At 44.3% G+C, this 20,622-nt stretch overlaps 1 protein-coding gene across 3 annotated transcripts; it reads right to left on the bottom strand.

Moving 5' to 3' along the window:
• Positions 1-1,263: 1,263 nt before the first annotated feature.
• LOC124045777 (solute carrier family 2, facilitated glucose transporter member 1-like) lies at positions 1,264-17,356 on the bottom strand. Of its 3 annotated transcripts, XM_046365388.1 has the most exons (11): positions 17,229-17,356; positions 16,958-17,125; positions 11,560-11,655; positions 10,175-10,335; positions 5,137-5,377; positions 4,835-4,997; positions 4,254-4,441; positions 3,970-4,074; positions 3,623-3,724; positions 3,300-3,503; positions 1,264-2,244 (listed from the first exon to the last, which is right to left on the bottom strand). In XM_046365388.1, exons 2-11 carry the CDS (start codon positions 16,973-16,975, stop codon positions 2,041-2,043), a joined length of 1,482 nt encoding a protein of 493 aa, XP_046221344.1. In that variant the 5' UTR covers positions 16,976-17,125; positions 17,229-17,356; the 3' UTR covers positions 1,264-2,040. The 3 variants fall into 3 exon arrangements, with proteins under 3 accessions (XP_046221344.1, XP_046221343.1, XP_046221345.1); XM_046365387.1 differs by lacking the exons at positions 16,958-17,125; positions 17,229-17,356 and adding an exon at positions 16,728-16,775; XM_046365389.1 differs by lacking the exons at positions 16,958-17,125; positions 17,229-17,356 and adding an exon at positions 11,175-11,252 and having other exon boundaries at positions 11,560-11,639.
• Positions 17,357-20,622: the final 3,266 nt, after the last annotated feature.

Here is a 20,622-nt window from a genome sequence, read left to right as displayed (position 1 = left end):
TGTGTTTACCCTCCACTACACCACTGTTGCTAGTATAGTTTGACATTTCATTTCAAACCAAATGTGCAGTATTATTATGCCAACAGTGGTTGAGAAAATGTAAGGTTATTTTCAGGGAATTGTGTGCTAAAACTACTAAGTCCCACTTAGTCGGAGTAAGGTTTTGTGCAAAGATCAAGACTATTGTAAAACTTTAAATGAAGTTAATTCATTAAATAAAGGGATTAAAAAGACATTACTGTTGGTATTCCATTACATACAAGCATTCGGTCCTACCAGAGTCATATATTAAGATACAATATAACACTTCACCTAATAAAGAAAATAATTGAGGGATATATAATCAAACTTCCATGAATAGAGTTGGCTTCATAATTCATTAATTTCTCATGGCATAAATAGAATACTTTAGCAAAGATTGTTCATATTGCTCCTCAGTAACAGAAGAGCCAAGACACAAATAAGTCAAATATTGACATACATTTGACAATATCTCGGTTTGGTCAGGGATATGGTGCCTTGTTATAACCTTTTGTCAATAAGATTGGTCGGGGGTTTTTGTTTTTATTGTCAGAGTTTGCTGAAGTAAATTGTGGATGAACAGTTGGAATTGAGAATGTGTCTCACTAACTGCATAGTCTGTGGTGATATTAAGGATTGGATAAGTGGAATGGAAAGCATTGTTTAATTCAGTGTTTCACTTTGTTATCTTAATAGCAACCAAGTCAGCCCTTTTAAGCTGCAGGAAGAGACCAAAAGAGGATAGAGAGCTATTTTCCCTTTCAGGCTGATGAGGATTTAAACCAACAAGATAATGAAGATGTCTCAAACGCCCTTTTATTGTCATGTTTTGTCATAGATCGTCATGTCTTGTCCCTGTGCTTCCCCTTCTATTCGTTTCCCCCTGCTGGTCTTATTAGGTTCTTTCCCTCTTTCTATCCCTCTCTCTCCCCCTCCCTCTCTCCCTCTCTATCGTTCCGTTCCTGCTCCCAGCTGTTCCTCATTCTCCTAACTACCTCATTTACTCTTTCACACCTGTTCCCTATTTTGCCCTCTGATTAAGTCCCTATTTCTCTCTCTGTTTTCGTTTCTGTCCTTGTCGGATCCTTGTTTGCTGTTCTGTGTCCTAGTTCCGTCCTGTCGTGTTTTTGCCTTCTTCAGATGCTGCGTGTGAGCAGGTGTCTATATCAGCTACGGCCTGCGCCTTCCCGAAGCGACCTGCAGTCTGTGGTCGCATCTCCAGTTGTTCCCCTCTACTGACTAGAGGGTTTCAGTTTTCCTGTTTTGACTTTACCTGTGATAGTATCCAGGATTATCGTTTTTGTTAAAGACTGGAATAAACTCTTTCTGTTAAGTCGCTTTTGGGTCCTCATTCACCTGCATAACATTTATAACAGCTGGCTCTGGTCTACTTATTCCCCTCTCCCCCGTTTGCGCCACCCGATCGGATATGAAATAATTTGCCTATGAGATGTCTCGCTTTCTCTTTCATCTCTGATATGGATATCTGCCAATATTACACAAGGGTTTACAAGGAGAGCCTCTACTTCCTGTGAATACTATAGAGATGTATAGAGATCGCTACTTGGAAATAAAAAATTTTTGCATGGACATTGCCATTGAGGTCTTCCACCATTTTAAAGTAGTCAGCTGGGTGGGGAAGGCCAATGGGAGAATCTCAATTGCGTTCTCAATTGCGTTCAATAGCATTTCACTTTTTTAAACATCAACAGAAGAAAATGTACTACTTTAAAATAGAGTTGGCCTCAATGGTGCTGCCCATGCTGCCACAGACACCATAATGACACATACAACGTTGCGATCTCTACACATCTCTATTGTGAATTTGCAGTCTCTCATCGCGCCCTCCTGAAACCCAATGCATACTGCAGTCATCAGTTTACCACAGAGAGCAGGAGAGGTGGGACTCTGAAGGCCTATAGGAGTGGCACTCGTCCCTAAACTAGAAATGCCCAGGCGTATGTTGCCCACCCAGTCTATCAGTAGTATTGAAGGAGGTTGGGGGTGTTGTCGGAGATCTTAGAGTTGAGAGTCGGCTCCCCCAAGGCTGTTCATCTCATCAGGAGCGTACTTTTCCCCTGACTGTCCGGCCTCATGGCGGAAGCCGGCTGAGATCTCGTCAAACGACCGTCCCTTGGTTTCGGGCACCTTGAAATAAGTGAAGATGAAGAAGCCCAGCAGTAGCACAGTGAAGATGATGAAGACGTAGGGGCCACACAGTTGCTACAGAGAAGACAGAAAGTAACATTATTTTCACATTTTTCCATTCATAAATTGGACTTCAATTTCAAATTGAAAATGGAAGTCATCAGGGCTATTATAAACTACAGGTATATAATATATACTGTACTTTCAATGTACATTGAGTAAACCAAACATTAGGAACCCCTTCCTAATATTGAGTTGCACCCCCACCCCCTTTAGCCCTCAGAACAGCCTCAATTCGACGGGACATGGACTCTAAAAAGTGTTGAAAGCCTTCCACAGGGATGCTGGCTCATGTTGACTCCAATGATTTCCACAGTTGTGTCAAGTTGACTGAATGTCTTTTAGGTGGTGGACCATTCTTGACACACACAGGAAACTGTTGATTGTGAAAACTCCAGAAGCGTTGCAGTTCTTGACACAGACAGATGTGATTGGTACCTACTACCATACCCCGTTCAAAGGCACTTACATTTTTTGCCTTGCCCATTCACCCTCTGAATGGCACACATACGCAATCAATGTCACAATTGTCTCAAGGCTTAAAAATCCATATTTAACCCGTCTCCTCCCCTCCATCTACACTAATTGAAGGGGATTTAACAAGTAACATCAATAAAGGATCATAGCTTTTACCTGGATTCGTCTGGTCAGTCTATGTCATGGAAAAGCAGGTGTTCTTAATCTTTTGTATACTCTGTGTATATTTAAGTAAAAAGGCAAGAGGGGGTGTGGTATATTTAAGCAGTAAGGCACGAGGGGGTGTAGTATATGGCTAATATACCACGGCTAAGAGCTGTTCTTAGGCACGACGCTATGTCATACCACAAACCAAGATGCATTATTGCTATTATAAAACTGGTTACCAACATAAATAGAATAGGAAACAACTATTTTTGTCTCATAACTGTGGTATATTGTTGGATATAGACACGGCTGATATGCTGTTTCAGCCAATCAGCACCCAGGACACAAACTACACGGTTTGTAATAATTGATATACCGGTACATATGTAATAGAGCCATCAAGGCAATAACCCCAAAATCGGAGAGTTTTTTTTCTGTCTCCTTACCTCAACGTATTGGAAGGTCATGCCCACTATGAAGTTAGCCGACCAGTTGGAGAATCCAGCCACGGCAAAGGCAGAGGGCCGAGGACCTTGGCTGAAGAGCTCAGCCACGATGAACCAGGGGATGGGGCCTGGGCCGATCTCAAAGAAGGCCACAAAGCTAAAGATGGCTACGATGCTGACGTAGGACATCCATGGCAGCTGGTCCTGAGGAAAAACACAGGGGAACATCAGTGGAGGAGGCTGGCTGAGGTAGTCGTCTACATAAAATATGATATACGCAAATCCAGTGATAAAAAAAATGTTTATTGCGCCATTATATATACCAGTAGTGCCATAGCGATTGTCATCAGGACAGCTGAGAATGCCATCCCCAGCAACCCAGTGAGGTGAAGGGATCTTCGCCCAGCACGCTCCACGACGAATAGCTAAATAAAGAGAGAGAGGAAGAAGAGAAGAATGGTGGTGTTTGTAGGGGTTGGGAAGTGGATTCATTTCTGTTACAGTCAGATGGACTATACATTTATCTCCGAATATATCATAATGGAAACAATAATCATATTTGATAAATTCCATTCCCACCCAAAAATCGTAATACTCATTGTTGAGATGCTCATATGATCACTGGGACTGGGCTCCTGTTTATGGATGTTGTACAGTGTTTCAGACTTACAGACACAACAGTGAAGGCTGTATTGACCACTCCGGCACCAATCGTAGCATAGACTGGCTGAGAGACTCCCGCCTTCTCAAAGATCCTGGTGGAGTAGTAGAAAACCTGCACAAAAATGTAATAATTGACTGGACCATATAGTTTGAAGTGTGTGTGTGTGTGTGTGTGTGTGTGTGTGTGTGTGTGTGTGTGTGTGTGTGTGTGTGTGTGTGTGTGTGTGTGCCCGAGTTAGCATGTGTGTATTTGCAAGTCAGTGTGTGTCTCCCAGAGTGTCCCACACTCACAGCGTTGATGCCAGACAACTGCTGGGAGAGCTGAAGCATGACGGCGATGAAGATGGGCTGGCGATAGAGCGGCGAGCGGAACAGCTCCAGGATGGTCACCTTCTTCTCCTTCATCATCTGCCTGGCCTCCTCCTTCATCTCCTGCATGTCGGCACCCACCTCCTCAGTGCCTCGCAGCTTCTCCAGCACTGCAGGGAAATAAACTCAGCTCCATTCCCTCCTGGAGAGCTACTCGAGGTGAAGCCCTTTGTTACAGTCTTAATCTAACACACCAGATTCTATTAATAAGCTTCTGGTCAGGACCTTAACAAGTTCAATGGTGTGTTAGAGCAGGGCTGCAACAAAAGCCAGCACACCCAAGAGCTCTCCTGCTTTTCGTGACCTCGTGTTACCCTACGAGGTCTGGAGTCTGCTGGTTTTCTGTTTTACCTGATAATTAATTACACACACCTGGTGTCCCAGGTCTAAAATCAGTCCCTGAATAAAAGGGGAACAATGAAAAAATGCAGTGGAACTGGCTTTGAGGTCCAGAGTTGAGTTTGAGGGGTGTAGGGTGTAGCAGTAGCTGGTCAGAGGCTTACCTTCTCTGGCCTTGAGCTCCTCGTTGCGGTTGATTAGGAGGAAGCGGGGGCTCTCGGGGCAGAAGGGTAACAGGATACACTGAAGCATGGCTGGGATGAATGTGAAGCCCAGCAGGAAGGGCCACAGAGTGTAGTTCCCCATGATCGACTCGATCCCAAACACCTGTAGGAAACAATATTTAACTACACTGTAATTATGCTGTCAATGAAAGATAAACTACCATGGAAATACACTGTGGTAAGGTTACTTGAGTACTGTGCTGTATCACTAGCTTTAAAGTCACCCGACGGACAGTGCCTACCTGTGCCATGAGGATGCCAAGGACGATGCCCAACTGGTGCAGAGTGCCCAGCGCCCCGCGGAGCGAGGTGGGAGCAATCTCCCCCACGTACATGGGCACGAAGCCAGTGGACAGGCCGGAGTAGAGCCCCACAATGAAGCGCCCGATAATCAGCATCTCCCACGACGCCGCCAGCTTGGAGAAGCCCATGAACCCGGCGGAGATGAACGCCAGCACGTTGGCAATAAGCATCGAGTTTCTCCTGCAAATCATTCACAGAGGTCGTCTTCACTTCCTAAAGGCGCAACAACGCTATACTGTTGTTGAGGTGCATAGGACAGCACAACAAACCCAAATGACCCATGATTACCACCAGCAGCGACGCATCATTCATGGCAGGTGGGAACCCCACCTGTTTAGCTAATATATATATATATATATATATATATATATATATATATATATATATATATAGTTTTTTTTTTTTGCCTGTTTAGCATATTATTTTGCCATTAATATGTGTCACATATCAGTTTGCAAACAATGTAAAAAAAATATAATTGAGTTAATAAAGACGCATACAAACATGGTCTCTTTTTTGCAGGTGATTCAGCCTAGCTCAGTGCTTTTTTGTGGTGGTGAGACAGCCAGTTTTCTAGTTGCGCCGTGATATGCTCAATGTTCTGTCACTCATGGGGACACTACGTCACCGCAAAATCTATAGGTAGAGCTAGAAAATACAAGCCCCCTGGGTGCTGCCATAGACTTACATTAGAAATGCCAATCCAAGAAGGCTCAAGGTCATTGGCCACAGTTAAAATGACATCAAATCACATTATATCTACAGTAGCCTTGATTGGACTGATCATGTCAACATCATACTTTAAAAATCTTAGCTAGCATTCATCATGAATCAAGTCGACAATCTACTGGCAAAACTTTTTCAATCCTTGTCATATGAAGAGAAATTATAGATAAAGCGTATAGGTGCTCATCGGCCATTGGACATAAACATTACACAAGTTGGAAATCGCAAATTCAAGAATAAGTGCTAAGGCGCCACTGCAGCCCGGGGTTCGATCCCAGGCTGTGTCACAGCCGGCAGTGACCATTGGTCCAGTGTCATCCGGGTTAGGGGAGGGTTTTGCAGGCCGGGATGTCTTTGTCTCATTGCGCTCTAGCGACTCCTTGTGGCGAGCTGAGCTACTGCAAGCTGACCTCGGTTGTCAGGTTGATTGTATCTTCCGACACATTGTGTGGCTGGCTTCCGGGTTAAGTGAGCAGTGTGTCAAGAAGCAGTGTGGCTTGGCTCTTGACCTTCGCCAAGTCGGTAGGGGAGTTGCAGCGATGAGAGAAGATTGTAACTACCAATTGGATATCACGAATAAAGGAGTAACAGCATGGGCCAGAAAAGTTTGAAAACATTTGCCATGCTGTCAATCCAGCATCAGTTCTGTCGCATTCAAATCAACTGGAAACTCAGAACCGGGAAATCTCAGACTTCAGTTCAAGACAACTGGGAACCAGCTCCGACTGGGAAAATAAAATGACTGTTAACCAACTGAATTTTGGACCTCTTTCTAGAGCCCACAAGAAGGACTGCCGCGCCACCTTCCTGTTCAAGTGAGCACAGCACAACAAAGTGAGTCCAAAAATGTATTGTATGCTGCTGCATGAATGATGTAATATGCCAGGGACATATGTACTGTAGCCAAGAAAGTAATACTAAGTGTATGTTGTGTAGTAAGCTGTTAGCCCATGTGCCTCACCCTAATAATTTGATCCATTTCGTCCCTCATAACAGCCTACTGTTCTGACTTGATGGTGCACATTTAGCCTATAGCCTGTTTTAGAGAAATGTCATCATTGAATATTGTAAGAGCTTTCAAAAAGCTGCTTAAATGCCTCCTTTATTTATCCTACAGTTCTGACTTGTACAGGGACAACACTGTTAGAATGGCCCATGTTCTGGATTCTGTCGCTGCATTTCAAAATGCTGAACAAATAGTTATATTGCCTACGTCCGTCCTAGCTCCCTCATTAATGTCTTAATCGAAAATACGGTTTGCCTCTTATCCGCTCGTCATCACCTTATGCCATAGTTTGTACATCTCAATTGGCAGTAGAAACCACATTTGTTTAAGCAAGTCAGCCATATCAGCTATGTTTTTTAAAGGCAGTAAATGAGGCTGAATGAACTGTTTCGCTCTTCCTCACGAAACTGGATCTCAGGAGTGCGTATAACCAGGTGCATATCCGGGAGGGGGACGAGTGGAAGATACCACCTCAGGCCATTATGAGTACTTAGTCATGGCATACAGGTTGATGCATGCTCCATCAGTTTTCCAATACTTTGTAGACAAGGGACCTGCACGGGCAGGGTGTTGTGGTGTATATCGATGACATTCTGATATACTCCGCTAACACGCGCCGAGCATGTGTCCTTGGTACGCAAGGTACTTGGACGACTGTTGGAGCATGACCTGTATGTCAAGGCCGAGAAATGCCTATTCTTTCAGCAGTTAGTCTACTTCCTAGGATACCGCATTTCCACATTAGGGGTGGAGATGGAGTGACCGCATTGCAGCCATGCATAATTGGCCGACTCCCATCATTATAAAGGAGGTGCAGCGATATTTAGGGTTTGCCAATTACTACCGGAGATTTACCTGGGGTTTTGGCCAGGTGGCTGCTCGCATTACCTCACTGCTGAAGGGGGGGTCCTGTACGGTTGCGGTGGTCGGCTGAGGCGGACAGGACTTTTGGGCAGCTAAGCGCTCTGTTTACTTCGGCTCCCGTGCTGGCCCATCCGGATCCCTCTTTGTCATTCATAGTGGAGGTGGACGTGTCCGAGGCTGGGATAGGAGGCGTGCTCTCACAGCGCTTGGGTACGCTATCACAACTCCGCCCCTGTGCTTTCTTCTCAAAGAAGCTCAGCCCAGCGGAGCGCAACTATGATGTGGGGGACCGTGGACTGACCACCACAACCTGGAATACATCCGGGAAGCGAGGATACTGAATCCCCGTCAGGCAAGGTGGGCCAAGTTTTTTACTCGTTTTGTGTTTACCTTATCCTACAGGCCAGGTTCCCAGAATAAGAAGGCATACGCACTGTCCAGACTGTATGACACAGAGGAGCGGCCCATGGATCAGACTCCCATACTCCCGGCCTCCTGCCTGGTAGCACCGGTCGTGTGGGATCTGGATGCGGACATTGAGAAGGTGTTGTGTACAGAGCCCGCTCCCCTCCAGTGTCCCGTAGGGCGTGTGTACATTCCGTCTGCTGTCCATGACCAATTGATCTCTTGGGCTCACGCGTCTCCCTCTGGTCATCCGGGGATCGGTCAGACAGTGCTAAGGACATGAGGGTTTATGTCTCCTCCTGCTCGGTGTGTGCCCAGTGTAAGGCTCCGAGACACCTGCCCAGAGGTAAGCTACACCCCTTACCCGTTCCACAACGACCTTGGTCACACCTATCTGTGGATTTTTTAACCGATCTACCGCTTTCACAAGGAAACACTACTATCTTGGTTGTTGTGGATCGTTTCTCTAAGTCCTTTCGTCTTCTCCCTCTGCCCGGCCTTCCTACGAACCTACAGACTGCGGAAGCGCTGTTTACTCACGTCTTCCGGGAACTACGGGGTGCCTGAGGATATAGTGTCTGATCGGGGTCCCCATTTCACATCGAGAGTTTGGAAGGCGTTCATGGAACATCTGGGGGTCTCGATCATCAGGTTTTCACCCCGAGTGTAACGGGCAGAGAGAGTCAACCAGGATGTGGGCAGGTTTCTGCGGTCCTATTGCCAGGACCGGCCCGGGGAGTGGGCGGCGTTCATGCCCTGGGCCGAGATGGCACAGAACTCGTGTCGCCACTCCTCCACTAACCTCTCCCCCTTTCAGTGCGTATTGTGGTACCAGCCGGTTCTGGCGCCATGGCATCAGGGTCAGACCGAGGCTCCTGCAGTGGACGACTGAGTCAGGCACACGGAGGAGACATGGGAGGCCACCCATGTTCACCTCCAGCGAGCTGCGCGTCACCAAAAGAACAGTGCGGAAAGTCACCGCAGTGAGACCGGGTCTGGCTCTCAACCCGAAACCTGCCCCTCCGCCTGCCCTGCCGGAAGCTGGGTCCGCGGTTTGTGGGGCCATTCAAAGTCCTGAGGAGGGTGAGCGAGGTGTGTTACAGATTACAGCTTCCCTCTGATTACCGTATTAACCCCTCAAGTCGGTGGTAGCTGGTCTGCTCTAGGAGTCTGAGGTGCGGGAGGTCCCTCCGCACCCTCTGGACATCGAGGGGGCCCTGGCGTACTCCGTTCATTCCATCCTGGATTCGTGTCAGGCAGGGGGCCTTCAGTACCTCGTGGAGTGGGAGGGGTACGGTCCGGAGGAGAGGTGTTGGGTTCCAGTTGCGGATGTCTTGGACCTCGAACTGCTGTGGGAGTTTCACCGTTGCCGGCCGTATCGCCCTGCGCCTCGCCCTCCGGGTTGTCCATGAGGCCGGTGTCGGCGCGCCACTGGAGCAGCACGTCAAGGGGGGGAGGGGGCCCTGTCACGACTTCCACTGAAGTCGGCTTCTCCCCTTGTTCGGGCGGCGTTCGGCGTTACTGGCATTCTAGCCATCGCCGCTCCATTTCTCATATTAGATTGGTTTTGTCGTTGCATTACACACCTGGTGTTCATTCCATAATTACTGCATGTATTTAGTACTCATGTCTTTGTGTGTAATTGTTTGTTTGTGATGTGGATTATTGTCGGGCGCTTTACTTTTGCCATGTTCCGTGTTTTTGGCACGTTATTGTTTTTATGTGCTGTATTTTGTGGAACGGAATTAAAGTGCACCTGTTCATTACTCTCTGCTGTCCTGCACGTGACTTCGCCTCCTGTAGAACACCCTTGACAGTAATTCATGTATTGTTTAGTGTTGTGTTGTGTAGTGTAGTGGGCTTTGTTGGCATGCATCATATTTTTTGTTGTTGACTTTGCCCCACCAAGATTTACATGCTAAAATCACCTTTTAATATGAATACCAGCCTAAAATATATTAACACTGCAGTTTTACCTGCCCAGGCGGTTGACAAAGAGGCCCACGGAGAAGGAGCCGAAAATGCCCCCAACAGAGAAGATGGCCACGGATATGGACCACAGGGTGGTCAGGGAAGTAGTAGGGATGGGCTCAGAGTACCTGCTGTTCCACGTGTCATTCAGGAAGCCTTCAATGATCTACGGTACAATAAAACATAAAACATGAAGAATATACATAAACTATAGTCATCATTGAAGGTTGATGGAGACGTTAAATAATATAATGATCATACATACACAGTCACATTTCACTTTATAGTAAATTACCAACCATACAGTGAAATTATAGGTATTACCCAGAACTAACAATGGAACAATGCGAACATCTGCGATATCGTGATTTGTCCAAATGATCGTGACAAAACATTGGAGCATGTTTCAACCAAAATAGTTAATTTAATCTTTTTTTTCACCCAACTTTGAACTTAAATCCAATGACATGGTAACATTTTTCGTTAAGTGGGTTAAGATGTTCCTAGAAGTCACACGGAAGGACATGTCAAAATGCTGAATGAGATTTATAGAAGGGCACTTCATTTAATATAACAGGCTTTTAAAATGCTATATTGGTGCACAATGTCAACTTTTTTTTAAATCAGAGGGATGCAAAATACATTCGTTTCATCGGACAACTCAGTTACACTCCTCTAGCCTCCCCTTAAATCCTGTGAATTGGACAATAATCCTTGTTATCTCTGCCAGGTGTAATGGACACACCACAAGTGAATTGATCACAATGGTAAACCTTTCCCAAACTTCCCAGTTGAAGGCTTCCTGGAATAAGATGGAAATCTGTGACTCCTCCAACTGGGATTTCAGGAAAATTCTTATTTACAGAGCAGGCATCAGCGAAACCTCGAGGAACTTTCTTAAGAAGCTGCTGGCGTGAAGTACATACAGTACAAGAGTCTCTCCAGTATATCTGCCAGACTGTCACTTAGCCAAGTGTTAAATTCAGTAGAAGGACTTCATCTCACCAGCGAGTCTCACCACGTCAGTCAAAGATCCTACATGTATGTGATGTATCACCTTCGATTGACCTGGCAGGGCTCCTGCTGGAGAGATGAGATGCAATCTGTCGGAACATGCATTACGGCACCTTTTGGGTAGGAGATCTATGAGCGCCATGCATCTCTGAGGAACATCTTAACCTGCTGAGCTAGTCAGAGGTATCAAGAAAGAATAGGAACAATACTGTTTTCGCATTCAATGGATTTGGACAGGCTTCTAAGGGTCACAAACATAGAATATGCATAATTTTTTTTTTACTTGATTCTCTATACAGGGCCTCTATGGCTCTGTCCAAAAATAGTGCACCATATAGGAATTAGGGTGCCATTTGAAACTCTTTTTCTCACTCACCTTTTGGGGAGCATTGATGACCCCTGTGTTGTAGCCAAACTGCAGCGAGCCAATCACAGCTGTTCCCACTGCCATCATCAGCTGGAGCGTCAACCCCTGTGGGCACAGAGGAAAAACAAAGATCTCTTCAGTTTAACAAAGAATAGCTAAAGTGCTCCATCTGCCTTCAGAACACATGCATTAAATCATTAGCCTACAAGTAATCTTTTTTTTATTTTTACCAGCTTTGAGAGAGGGTATATTTAGCCTAATCTGATTTTTATTTAAGAAGTCTTGGACTTGGATGAGATGACAGGTGAATTGGGACTAAGACTTAATAAATGTGCACAAGAAATTGAGACCTGACTTGGACTCTGTGTTAACATACTTACAAGTGATAGTGACTCTACGGTAACACTTGGCTGACACAGGTGGTCCGTTCAGTGTAATCCCCTTAGGAACAGTTGATGACAAATGTTCTAGCAATGTCTAATGTTGGAACAATACATCTGAAGACTAAACTGTTCACAAAGAGTATCCGCTTTATTAAAATTATTAATTGATCTGGACAACTGTCATATCCTTGAGCTTCGCAGGTGCACCACCATTGTGACACTATGGTAAGCACTGGCTGAGACTGGTGGTCCATTCAGTATAATCCACTTAAGGAATGAGGAACATCAGAACCAAGGCAAGCTAACAGGACAGCTTGCTTACACAGGCCACACGGTGCCAAGCCACACGCGAACACTTAACTTACGTAAGAAACACACCTAAATGCGTAGGCTCTTCTTAGTGAGTGACACCCCCTCCAAGATGTGAAATAGTTGCAGTCACACTAATGTCTATAGAAGTTTCCCTCAAACTCACAGACATGAATCTCTGTCTAAGCATTTCACCTTATGTAATTCACAAAATATACAAACCATCAGACTCTGCTTTAGGTATCAGGAGCCAGTTGAGACTTTGGTCCCACAGACAAATTTAACCATCCAGTTCAACAGCAATATACACTGAGTGTACAAAGCATTAGGAACAACTGCTTTTTCCATGACAGACTGACCAAGTGAATCCAGGTTTTTCCGCCCAACAGTTTCCTGTGTGTATCAAGAATGGTCCACCACCCAAAGGACATCCAGCCAACATGACACAACTGTGGGAAGCATTGTAGTCAACATGGCCCAGCACCCCCTGGGTCTCGACCCCGCCCTGTGCAACTGGGTACTGGACTTCCTGAAGGGCTGCCCCCAGGTGGTGAGGGTAGGTAACATCTCCAACCCGCTGATCTTCAACACTGGGGCCCCACAAGGGTGCGTTCTGAGCCCTCTCCTGTACTCCCCGTTCACCCACGACTGTGTGGCCACGCACGCCTCCAACTCAATCTTCCAGTTTGAGGACGACACTACAGTGGCAGGCTTGATTACCAACAACGACGAGACAGCCTACAGGGAAGAGGTGAGGGCTCTCGGAGTGTGGTGTCAGGAAAATAACCTCACACTCAACGTCAACAAAACAAAGGAGATGATCGTGGACTTCAGGAAACAGCAGAGGGAGCAGCCCCCTATCCACATCGACATGACAGTAGTGGAGAGGGTAGAAAGTTAAGTTCCTTGGCGTACACATCACAGACAAACTGGATTGGTCCACCCACACAGACAGCGTGGTGAAGAAGGCGCAGCTGCGCCTCTTCATCCTCAGGAGGCTGAGGAAATTTTGCGTGTCCCCAAAAGCACAAACTTTTACAGATGCGCAATCGAGAGCATCCTGTCAGGCTTTATCACCATCTGGTACGGCAACTGCTCCGCCCACAACCGTAAGGCTCTCCAGAGGGTAGTGAGGTCTGCACAACGCATCACCGGAGGCAAACTACCCGCCCTCCAGGACACTTACACCACCCGATGTCACAGGAAGGCCATAAAGATCATCAAGGACAACAACCACCCTAGCCACTGCCTGTTCATCCCGCTATCATCCAGAAGGAGAGGTCAGTACAGGTGCATCAAAGCAGGGGCCGAGAGACTGAAAAACAGCTTCTATCTCAAGGCCATCAGACTGTTAAACAGCCACCACTAACATTGAGTGGCTGCTGCCAACATACAGACTCAAATCTCTAGCCACTTTAATAATGGAAAATTGATGTAAAAAATGTATCACTAGCCACATTAAACAATGCCACTTAATATAATGTTTACATACCCTACATTATTCATCTCATATACTGTACTCGATACCATCTACTGCATCTTACCTATGCCGTTCTGTACCATCACTCATTCATATATCTTTATGTACATATTCTTTATCCCTTTACACTTGTGTGTGTATAAGGTAGTTGTGGAATTGTTAGGTTAGATTACTCGTTGGTTATTACTGCATTGTCGGAACTAGAAGCACAAGCATTTCGCTACATTCGCATTAACATCTGCTAACCATGTGTGTGACAAATAAAATTTGATGTGTGGGCCTTTGCCGGAAAGGTAAACATCAGACCCTTTGCTATGGGACTCGAAATTGAGCACAAGTGCATCCTGTTTACAGTGCATATCAGAGCAAAAAAACAAGCCATGAGGCCGAAGGAAATGTCCGTAGAGCTCAGAGACAGGATTGTGTCGAGGCACAGATCTGGGGAAGGGTACAAAACCATTTCTGCAGCATTGAAGGTCCATGAACAGTGCCCTCCATAATTCTTAAATGGAAGAATACTTTTCCTAGAGCTGGCTGCCCAGTCAAAATAAGGAAACCTCACACCATCCCTAAGGTGAAGCATTGTGGCAGCATCATGCTGTGGGAATGTTTTTCAGCGGCAGGGACTGGGAGACTAGTCAGGATCGAAGGAAAGATGAACGGAGAAAAGTACTGAGAGATCCTTGAAGAAAACCTGCTCCAGAGGCCTCAGGACCTCAGACCGGGGCAACTTAGGACAACTTCGGGACAAGTCTCTGAATGTCCTTGGAGAGACCTGAAAATAGCTGTGCAGCGACACTCCCCATCCAACCTGACAGAGCTTGAGAGGCTCTGCAGAGAAGAAACGGGAGAAACTCCCCAAAAACAAGTGTCTCAAGCTTGTAGCGTCATACCGAAGACTCGAGGCTGTAATCTTTGCCAAAGGTGCTGAAACAAAGTACTGAGTTAAGAGTCTGAAGTTAAATTATTTGCAAAATGTCTAAAAAACCTTTATTTATTTCTCATTATGGGGTATTGTTTGTAGATTGCATTTTTTATTCATTTTTAATCAATTTTAGAATAAGGCTGTAACGTAACAAAATGTGGAGAAAGTCAAAGGGTCTTTGACTTATTATACTTTCCGAATGCACCGAATAAGGATGATGAAGGGGAATACTGGTGATTATAACATAAGGCGTTTATCTAACTAGGATTATGCCTATAATTTCTCAGGGTGAGCAATAAGTAATAAAATAACATGATTTGTTTAAAATGTTGTCAGTCAGAAGAGATGCAAGCACCATTGACATAGGACGGCAACACGCACACATATAGTCGGAGGTTTACATACACCTTAGCCAAATACATTTAAACTCAGTTTCACAATCCCTGACATTTAATCCAAGTAAAAATTATGTTTTAGGCCAGTTAGGATCACCACTTTATTTTTAGAATGTGAAATGTCAGAATAATTCATTTGGGTCAAACGTTTCAGGTAGCCTTCCACAAGCTTCCCACAATAAGTTGGGTGAATTTTGGCCCATTCCTCCTGTCAGAACTGGTGTAACGGAGTCAGGTTTGTAGGCCTCCTTGCTGCACACGCCTTTTCAGTTCTGCCCACAAGTGTTCTATAGGATTGAGGTCAGGGCTTTGTGATGGCCACTCCAATACCTTGACTGTGCTGTCCTTAAGCCATTTTGCCACAACTTTGGAAGTATGCTTTAAGGCTTTAAATTCCTGATTTTAAATTCCTGACTGATGCCTTGAGATGCTACTCCAATATATCCACATAATTGTCCGTCCTCATGATGCCATCTATGTTGTGAAGTACATCAGTCCCTCCTGCAGCAAAGCACCCCCACATGATGCTGCCACCCCCATGCTTCACGGTTGGGAAGGTGTTCTTCGGCTTGCAAGCCTCCCCCTTTTTCCTCCAAACATAACGATTGTAATTATGGCCAAACAGTTCTATTTTTGTTTCATCAGACCAGAGGACATTTCTCCAAAAAGTGCAATCTTTGTCCCCATGTGCAGTTGCAAACCGTAGTCTGGCTTTTTTATGGCGGTTTTGGAGCAGTGGCGTCTTCCTTGCTGAGCAGCCTTTCAGGTTACGTCGATATAAGACTCATTTTACTGTGGATATAGACACTTTTGTACCGGTTTCATCCAGCATCTTCACAAGGTCCTTTGCTGTTGTTCTGGGATTGATTTGCACTTTCACACCAAAGTACATTCATCTCTAGGAGACAGAACGTGTCTCCTCCTGAGCGGTATAATGGCTGCGTGGTCCCATGGTGTTTATACTTGCGTGCTATTGTTTGTACAGATGAACGTGGCACCTTCAGGCGTTTGGAAATTGCTCCCAAGGATGAACCATTGTAGAGGAGGTCTACAATTTGTTTTCTTGTCTTGGCTGAGTTCTTTTGATTTTTCAATGATGTCAAGCAAAGAGACAGAGTTTGAAGGTAGGCCTTGAATTACATCCACAGGTACATCACATGATGTCAATTAGCTTATCAGAAGCTTCTAAAGCCATGACATAATTTTCTAGAATGTTCCAAGCTGTTTAAAGGCACAGTCAACTTAGTGTATGTAAACTTCTGACCCACTGGAATTGTGATACAGTGAATTATAAGTGAAATAATCTGTCTGTAAACAATTGTTGGAAAAATGACTTGTGTCATGCACAAAGTAGATGTCCTAACCGACTTGCCAAAACTATAGGTTGTTAACAAGAAATGTGTGGAGTGGTTGAAAAACGAGTTTTAATGACTCCAACCTAAGTGTTTGTAAACTTCCGACTTCAACTGTAGATGTTTTGACACTTGGTCAAACTCAAATAAAGTAAATAATTGTAAGCATTTCGTTTTATGTAATTCACAAAATAAACAATCCATCAGACTCTGCTTTAAGTATAAGGATCCAGTTTAGACTGATATGCAAGTTTGAGACTTTGGTCCCACAAACAAATTTAACCATCCCGTTGAACCCTAACCCAACCACATTAGTTATTGTCAAATGTTTACATTACAAACATCCTTTGTGTCGGGTCGTTTCATGGCATGCGCCCAAGTGCTGCCCAGGCTATTCCATACACTCTGCAAAAAAAGTTAGTAGCATTAGTAACATTAGTAGACTATCCATAAATCATGTAGACAAACCAAACTGTACATGCTAACAAGACTATCTTTGCCCATCAGCATACTTTGGCTACTCGGCTAATTTGACCAGTTTCTGGGTCTCTCTTTGTCATTACCTTTCCTTCGCCTTCCATGGTGATTGATCAACGAAGTATCGATGGTTGTCGGGATACCTCGCAGAAGACAGGACACAATTATGCAGAAGAGTCTTCTAGTATCCTTTTATCTCCAGTGGGGAAACTAAAATCCAGTGCTTACTACACCGTCGTTAGCCTTTGTAAATACTGATATTAAAGTTTTAAAAAACATTGAAAATCCACAATTCATTATTACAATTTCATTATGCGGTCTTTACTTATCTATTATATGATACGCGAGTATACCTACCGTTCGTTATAGGCTCCCATTGATACGTTCTTACTGAACATAAGCCGGTTAATATTATTCAATCAGCTTTCAATGTTATTGACTGTCGGCAGCTTCGAAGCGAACGATTCCAAGGAGTGGGAGAGCCCGTTTGTAAAATATGATTCTAATTGGATGTGGATAGCTCGGCAGATGACGTAGATCATTGCGTACTACTGTAGAAGAAAGTTCTGATGGACAGAGCTATTTTCCCACTTCAGTCCATATGTATATTGCATGTGCTACTTTGAAAAAGTAATTCTAGTATCTAAGGCAAGAGTACTTGTTAATAGATGAGCAATTCAAGTATACATTAGTAACTAATTTATTGCTGTAATATTATGTATTGTTAGGCTACTTTAAAAAGGTAAAGCCTTCAATGTGTGCAGAATGTATTATAAATTAAAGGAGGCATATCCATGAGGTGAAATAAAGGCTTGATAAAGCCTACCTTCATCAAATGTCTTTCATGAAATTGTTATGAAGTTCTACAGGTGCACCATCGAGAGCATCCTGACAGGTTGCACCACTGCCCGGCATGGCGGTGTCAGAGGAAGGCCTTAGAATTGTCAAAGAATCCAGCCACCCTAGTCATGGACTGTTCTCTCTGCTACCGCACGGCAAGCGGTACCGGAGCGCCAGGTCTAGGTCCAAGAGGCTTCTTAACAGCTTCTACCCCCAAGCCATAAGACTCCTTGAACAGCTAATCAAAGGGCTACCCAGACCCCTCTTTTACGCTGCTGCTACTCTCTGTTTATAATCTCTGCATAGTCACTTTAACTCTACCTACATGTACATATTACCTCAATTACCTCGACTAACCAGTGCCCCCGCACATTGTACCGGTACCCCCTGTATATAGCCTCGCTATTGTTATTTTACTGCTGCTGTTTAATTATTTGTTACTTTTAACCTATCAATTTTTTACTTAACACTTATTTTTCTTAACTTCTTAAAGCATTGTTGGTTAAGGGCTCATAAGCAAGCATTTCACTGTAAGGTGAACATTTGATTTGAAGTTCAATGATAAAGACAGACAAGCTGTTTAGATGTAGGGCTGGTCTGAAAGTAACTGAGTGGCATGTGCTCTGGTGGAAGTGAATAGTAGCATAGCGTTGATTTAGGAACATGGCCATTGTTGAGTTACTTGGGGATTAGATTAATTAAATGTTCAAGCAGTGAGGAGATATGAATCAGACCATATATTGAGGTGACTAAGCATAATACTTGTTCAGTTTGAGATAAAAGCACAAAATTTGGCACATATTGTATAAAAATATATAGATAGATATTTAGATATTGTGCCAATCGCAGGTCTGGCTCCATGACAGATATCTTCAAAAATAGGTGATGGAGCTTTTAATTCATATACAAACTCCCACAATAATTATTCTGGATTTTTCTGATAAGATGTCACTAGGGTGTTTTATGTGTGTTTACCAACCACTATACCACTGATCAGAACGTTCCCTACATTGTTTTGGGCCAGCATAATACAGGTTGACTGACTAAAATAAATAAACAAATCCTTGAACGAGCAGCTTGGCATGAACGTTGATGCAGGAGTAAACAGCACACGACTGACAGGAACAGTCGTACTGGCAGCAATGTCTTGAGCAGTGCCGTTTCTAGACATAAGCAACAACCATCCGCTTGGGGACCCCAAACAAAAATAAAATGAAAAAGCAGCAGTTATTCTCTTGCGTCAGTCACTGACAGTCACTTAATTAGGCCATGTCAACGAACATTTTATAGATAGCTGGCTAGACTCACCTAGCAATCTAAACCTGGTAGTGGCAGAATTACTAACCGAGTACGCAAGGCATGTGCCCAGGGGCCCTGACCTCCAGTGGGCCCCAATTGATTTTGTTTGTCACGCTCACTCAGATATCATATGAATATTGCATAACTCATGGCAACATGTTTTTCATTTTACCTTTACTTAACCAGGTAGGCTAGTTGAGAACAAGTTCTCATTTGCAACTGCGACCTGGCAGAAGATGTGCAGAAGATGAATGTGCAAGTAGAGATACCGGGGTGCAAAGGAGCAAGATAAATAAATACTGTATGGGGATGAGGTAGATAGATAGATGGGCTGTTCACAGATGGGCTGTTTACAGATGGGCTATGTACAGGTGCAGTGATCTGTGAATGGCAGGACATTGGCAGGACGTATGCTTTAAAACTGTACAATTTCCTCTTCACCCCTTGGACAAAAAGTGTAGAACTACAAGAAATTATAATGTTGAAAACACGGCTAAATTTCCATAGGAGTTGTTCATGTCAGTCGTATGCTGTTTACTCCCTGCATCGTGGTAATGCTAAGCTGCTCTTTCCTGGATGTGTTTATTTTTTTTTTATTCAACCTTTAATTTTTAAGATGGGTGCCACAGCCCTCACATGCCAGATCTGTGATGGCATGGTATCAAAATATTTTCTGAACACATAAATCTACCTCTTTGCCAAATTAGCCACACCACTAATACAAGATTGGCATTGTCAATAGTTTGGGAAGTGAGCCCGTTGTCACGTTCTGACCTTAGTTCCTTTTTTATGTCTTTATTTTAGTTGATCAGGGTGTGAGTTGGGGTGGGCATCCTGTGTTGTTTTTCTATGTTTTGTTCTGTTATATTTCTATGTGTTTGGCCTAGTATGGTCCTCAATCAGATGCAGGTGTCAGTCGTTGTCTCTGATTGGGAGCCATATTTAGGTAGCCTGTTTTCTATTGTGTTTTGTGGGTGGTTGTATCCTGTGCTAGTGTTTCACCATACGGACTGTTTCGGTTGTTTGTTTGTACTTTTGTTCAGTGTTCTGTTGATTTATTAAATATATCATTATGGACACGTTGCACATTGGTCTGATCCTTGCTACTCTACTCCTCCTCTGAAGAAGAGGAATTTCGTTACACCTGTTTAACATCAGGAGGAGCAATTGTCCCTCACATGAACATTACATGTTTCATATAGACTCTTAAAATCTGTTTGCGTAGGCTACGGCATCATGTTACTGTCAGTGGCCTGGCAATGTCCACTTTTAAAACAAATAATGAACATTATGGATATAACTATGTGAATATGGAGCCCGAGGTGACTGTAAATTCTCAGTCTTGAAAATGCCTGAAAATTAATGACACTTTTGTAGCTTTGAAACTATGTGTGTGTTCTATACCCGTTTGCTCTTCTCCCTATAGGCTTTACAGACACTCCACACACCTTGGCTGCAACCCTTCTAATTTAGTGTACCCTGCGCACACAATCCATGTGGAATTATGGGTCCCTGGCAGCGTTTGGAACTGCCAATCTGTGGTCAAGAATGTTGAGTTAATCTCAGCCTATGCTGCCCCTCAGTCCCTGTTTGGCCCTGACGGAGACATGGA

This window comes from Oncorhynchus gorbuscha, linkage group LG10, assembly GCF_021184085.1.
Source record: "Oncorhynchus gorbuscha isolate QuinsamMale2020 ecotype Even-year linkage group LG10, OgorEven_v1.0, whole genome shotgun sequence".
Taxonomy (NCBI): domain Eukaryota; kingdom Metazoa; phylum Chordata; class Actinopteri; order Salmoniformes; family Salmonidae; genus Oncorhynchus; species Oncorhynchus gorbuscha.
Note: the sequence above shows the minus strand (reverse complement) of the source record. Positions and strands in the feature narration are given on the sequence as shown.

What these genes read in the sequence shown, in the direction of transcription:
- LOC124045777 (XM_046365387.1), bottom strand. Translation starts at nt 16,760, where the DNA reads ATGAAACGACCCGACACAAAGGATGTTTGTAAT. An exon ending in TCATCAATGCTCCCCAAAAG is followed by an intron (nt 10,336 to 11,559) that starts GTGAGTGAGAAA and finishes ATTGTACCGTAG; the next exon opens with ATCATTGAAGGCTTCCTGAA. An exon ending in CAGCCTTCACTGTTGTGTCT is followed by an intron (nt 3,725 to 3,969) that starts GTAAGTCTGAAA and finishes CTCTTTATTTAG; the next exon opens with CTATTCGTCGTGGAGCGTGC.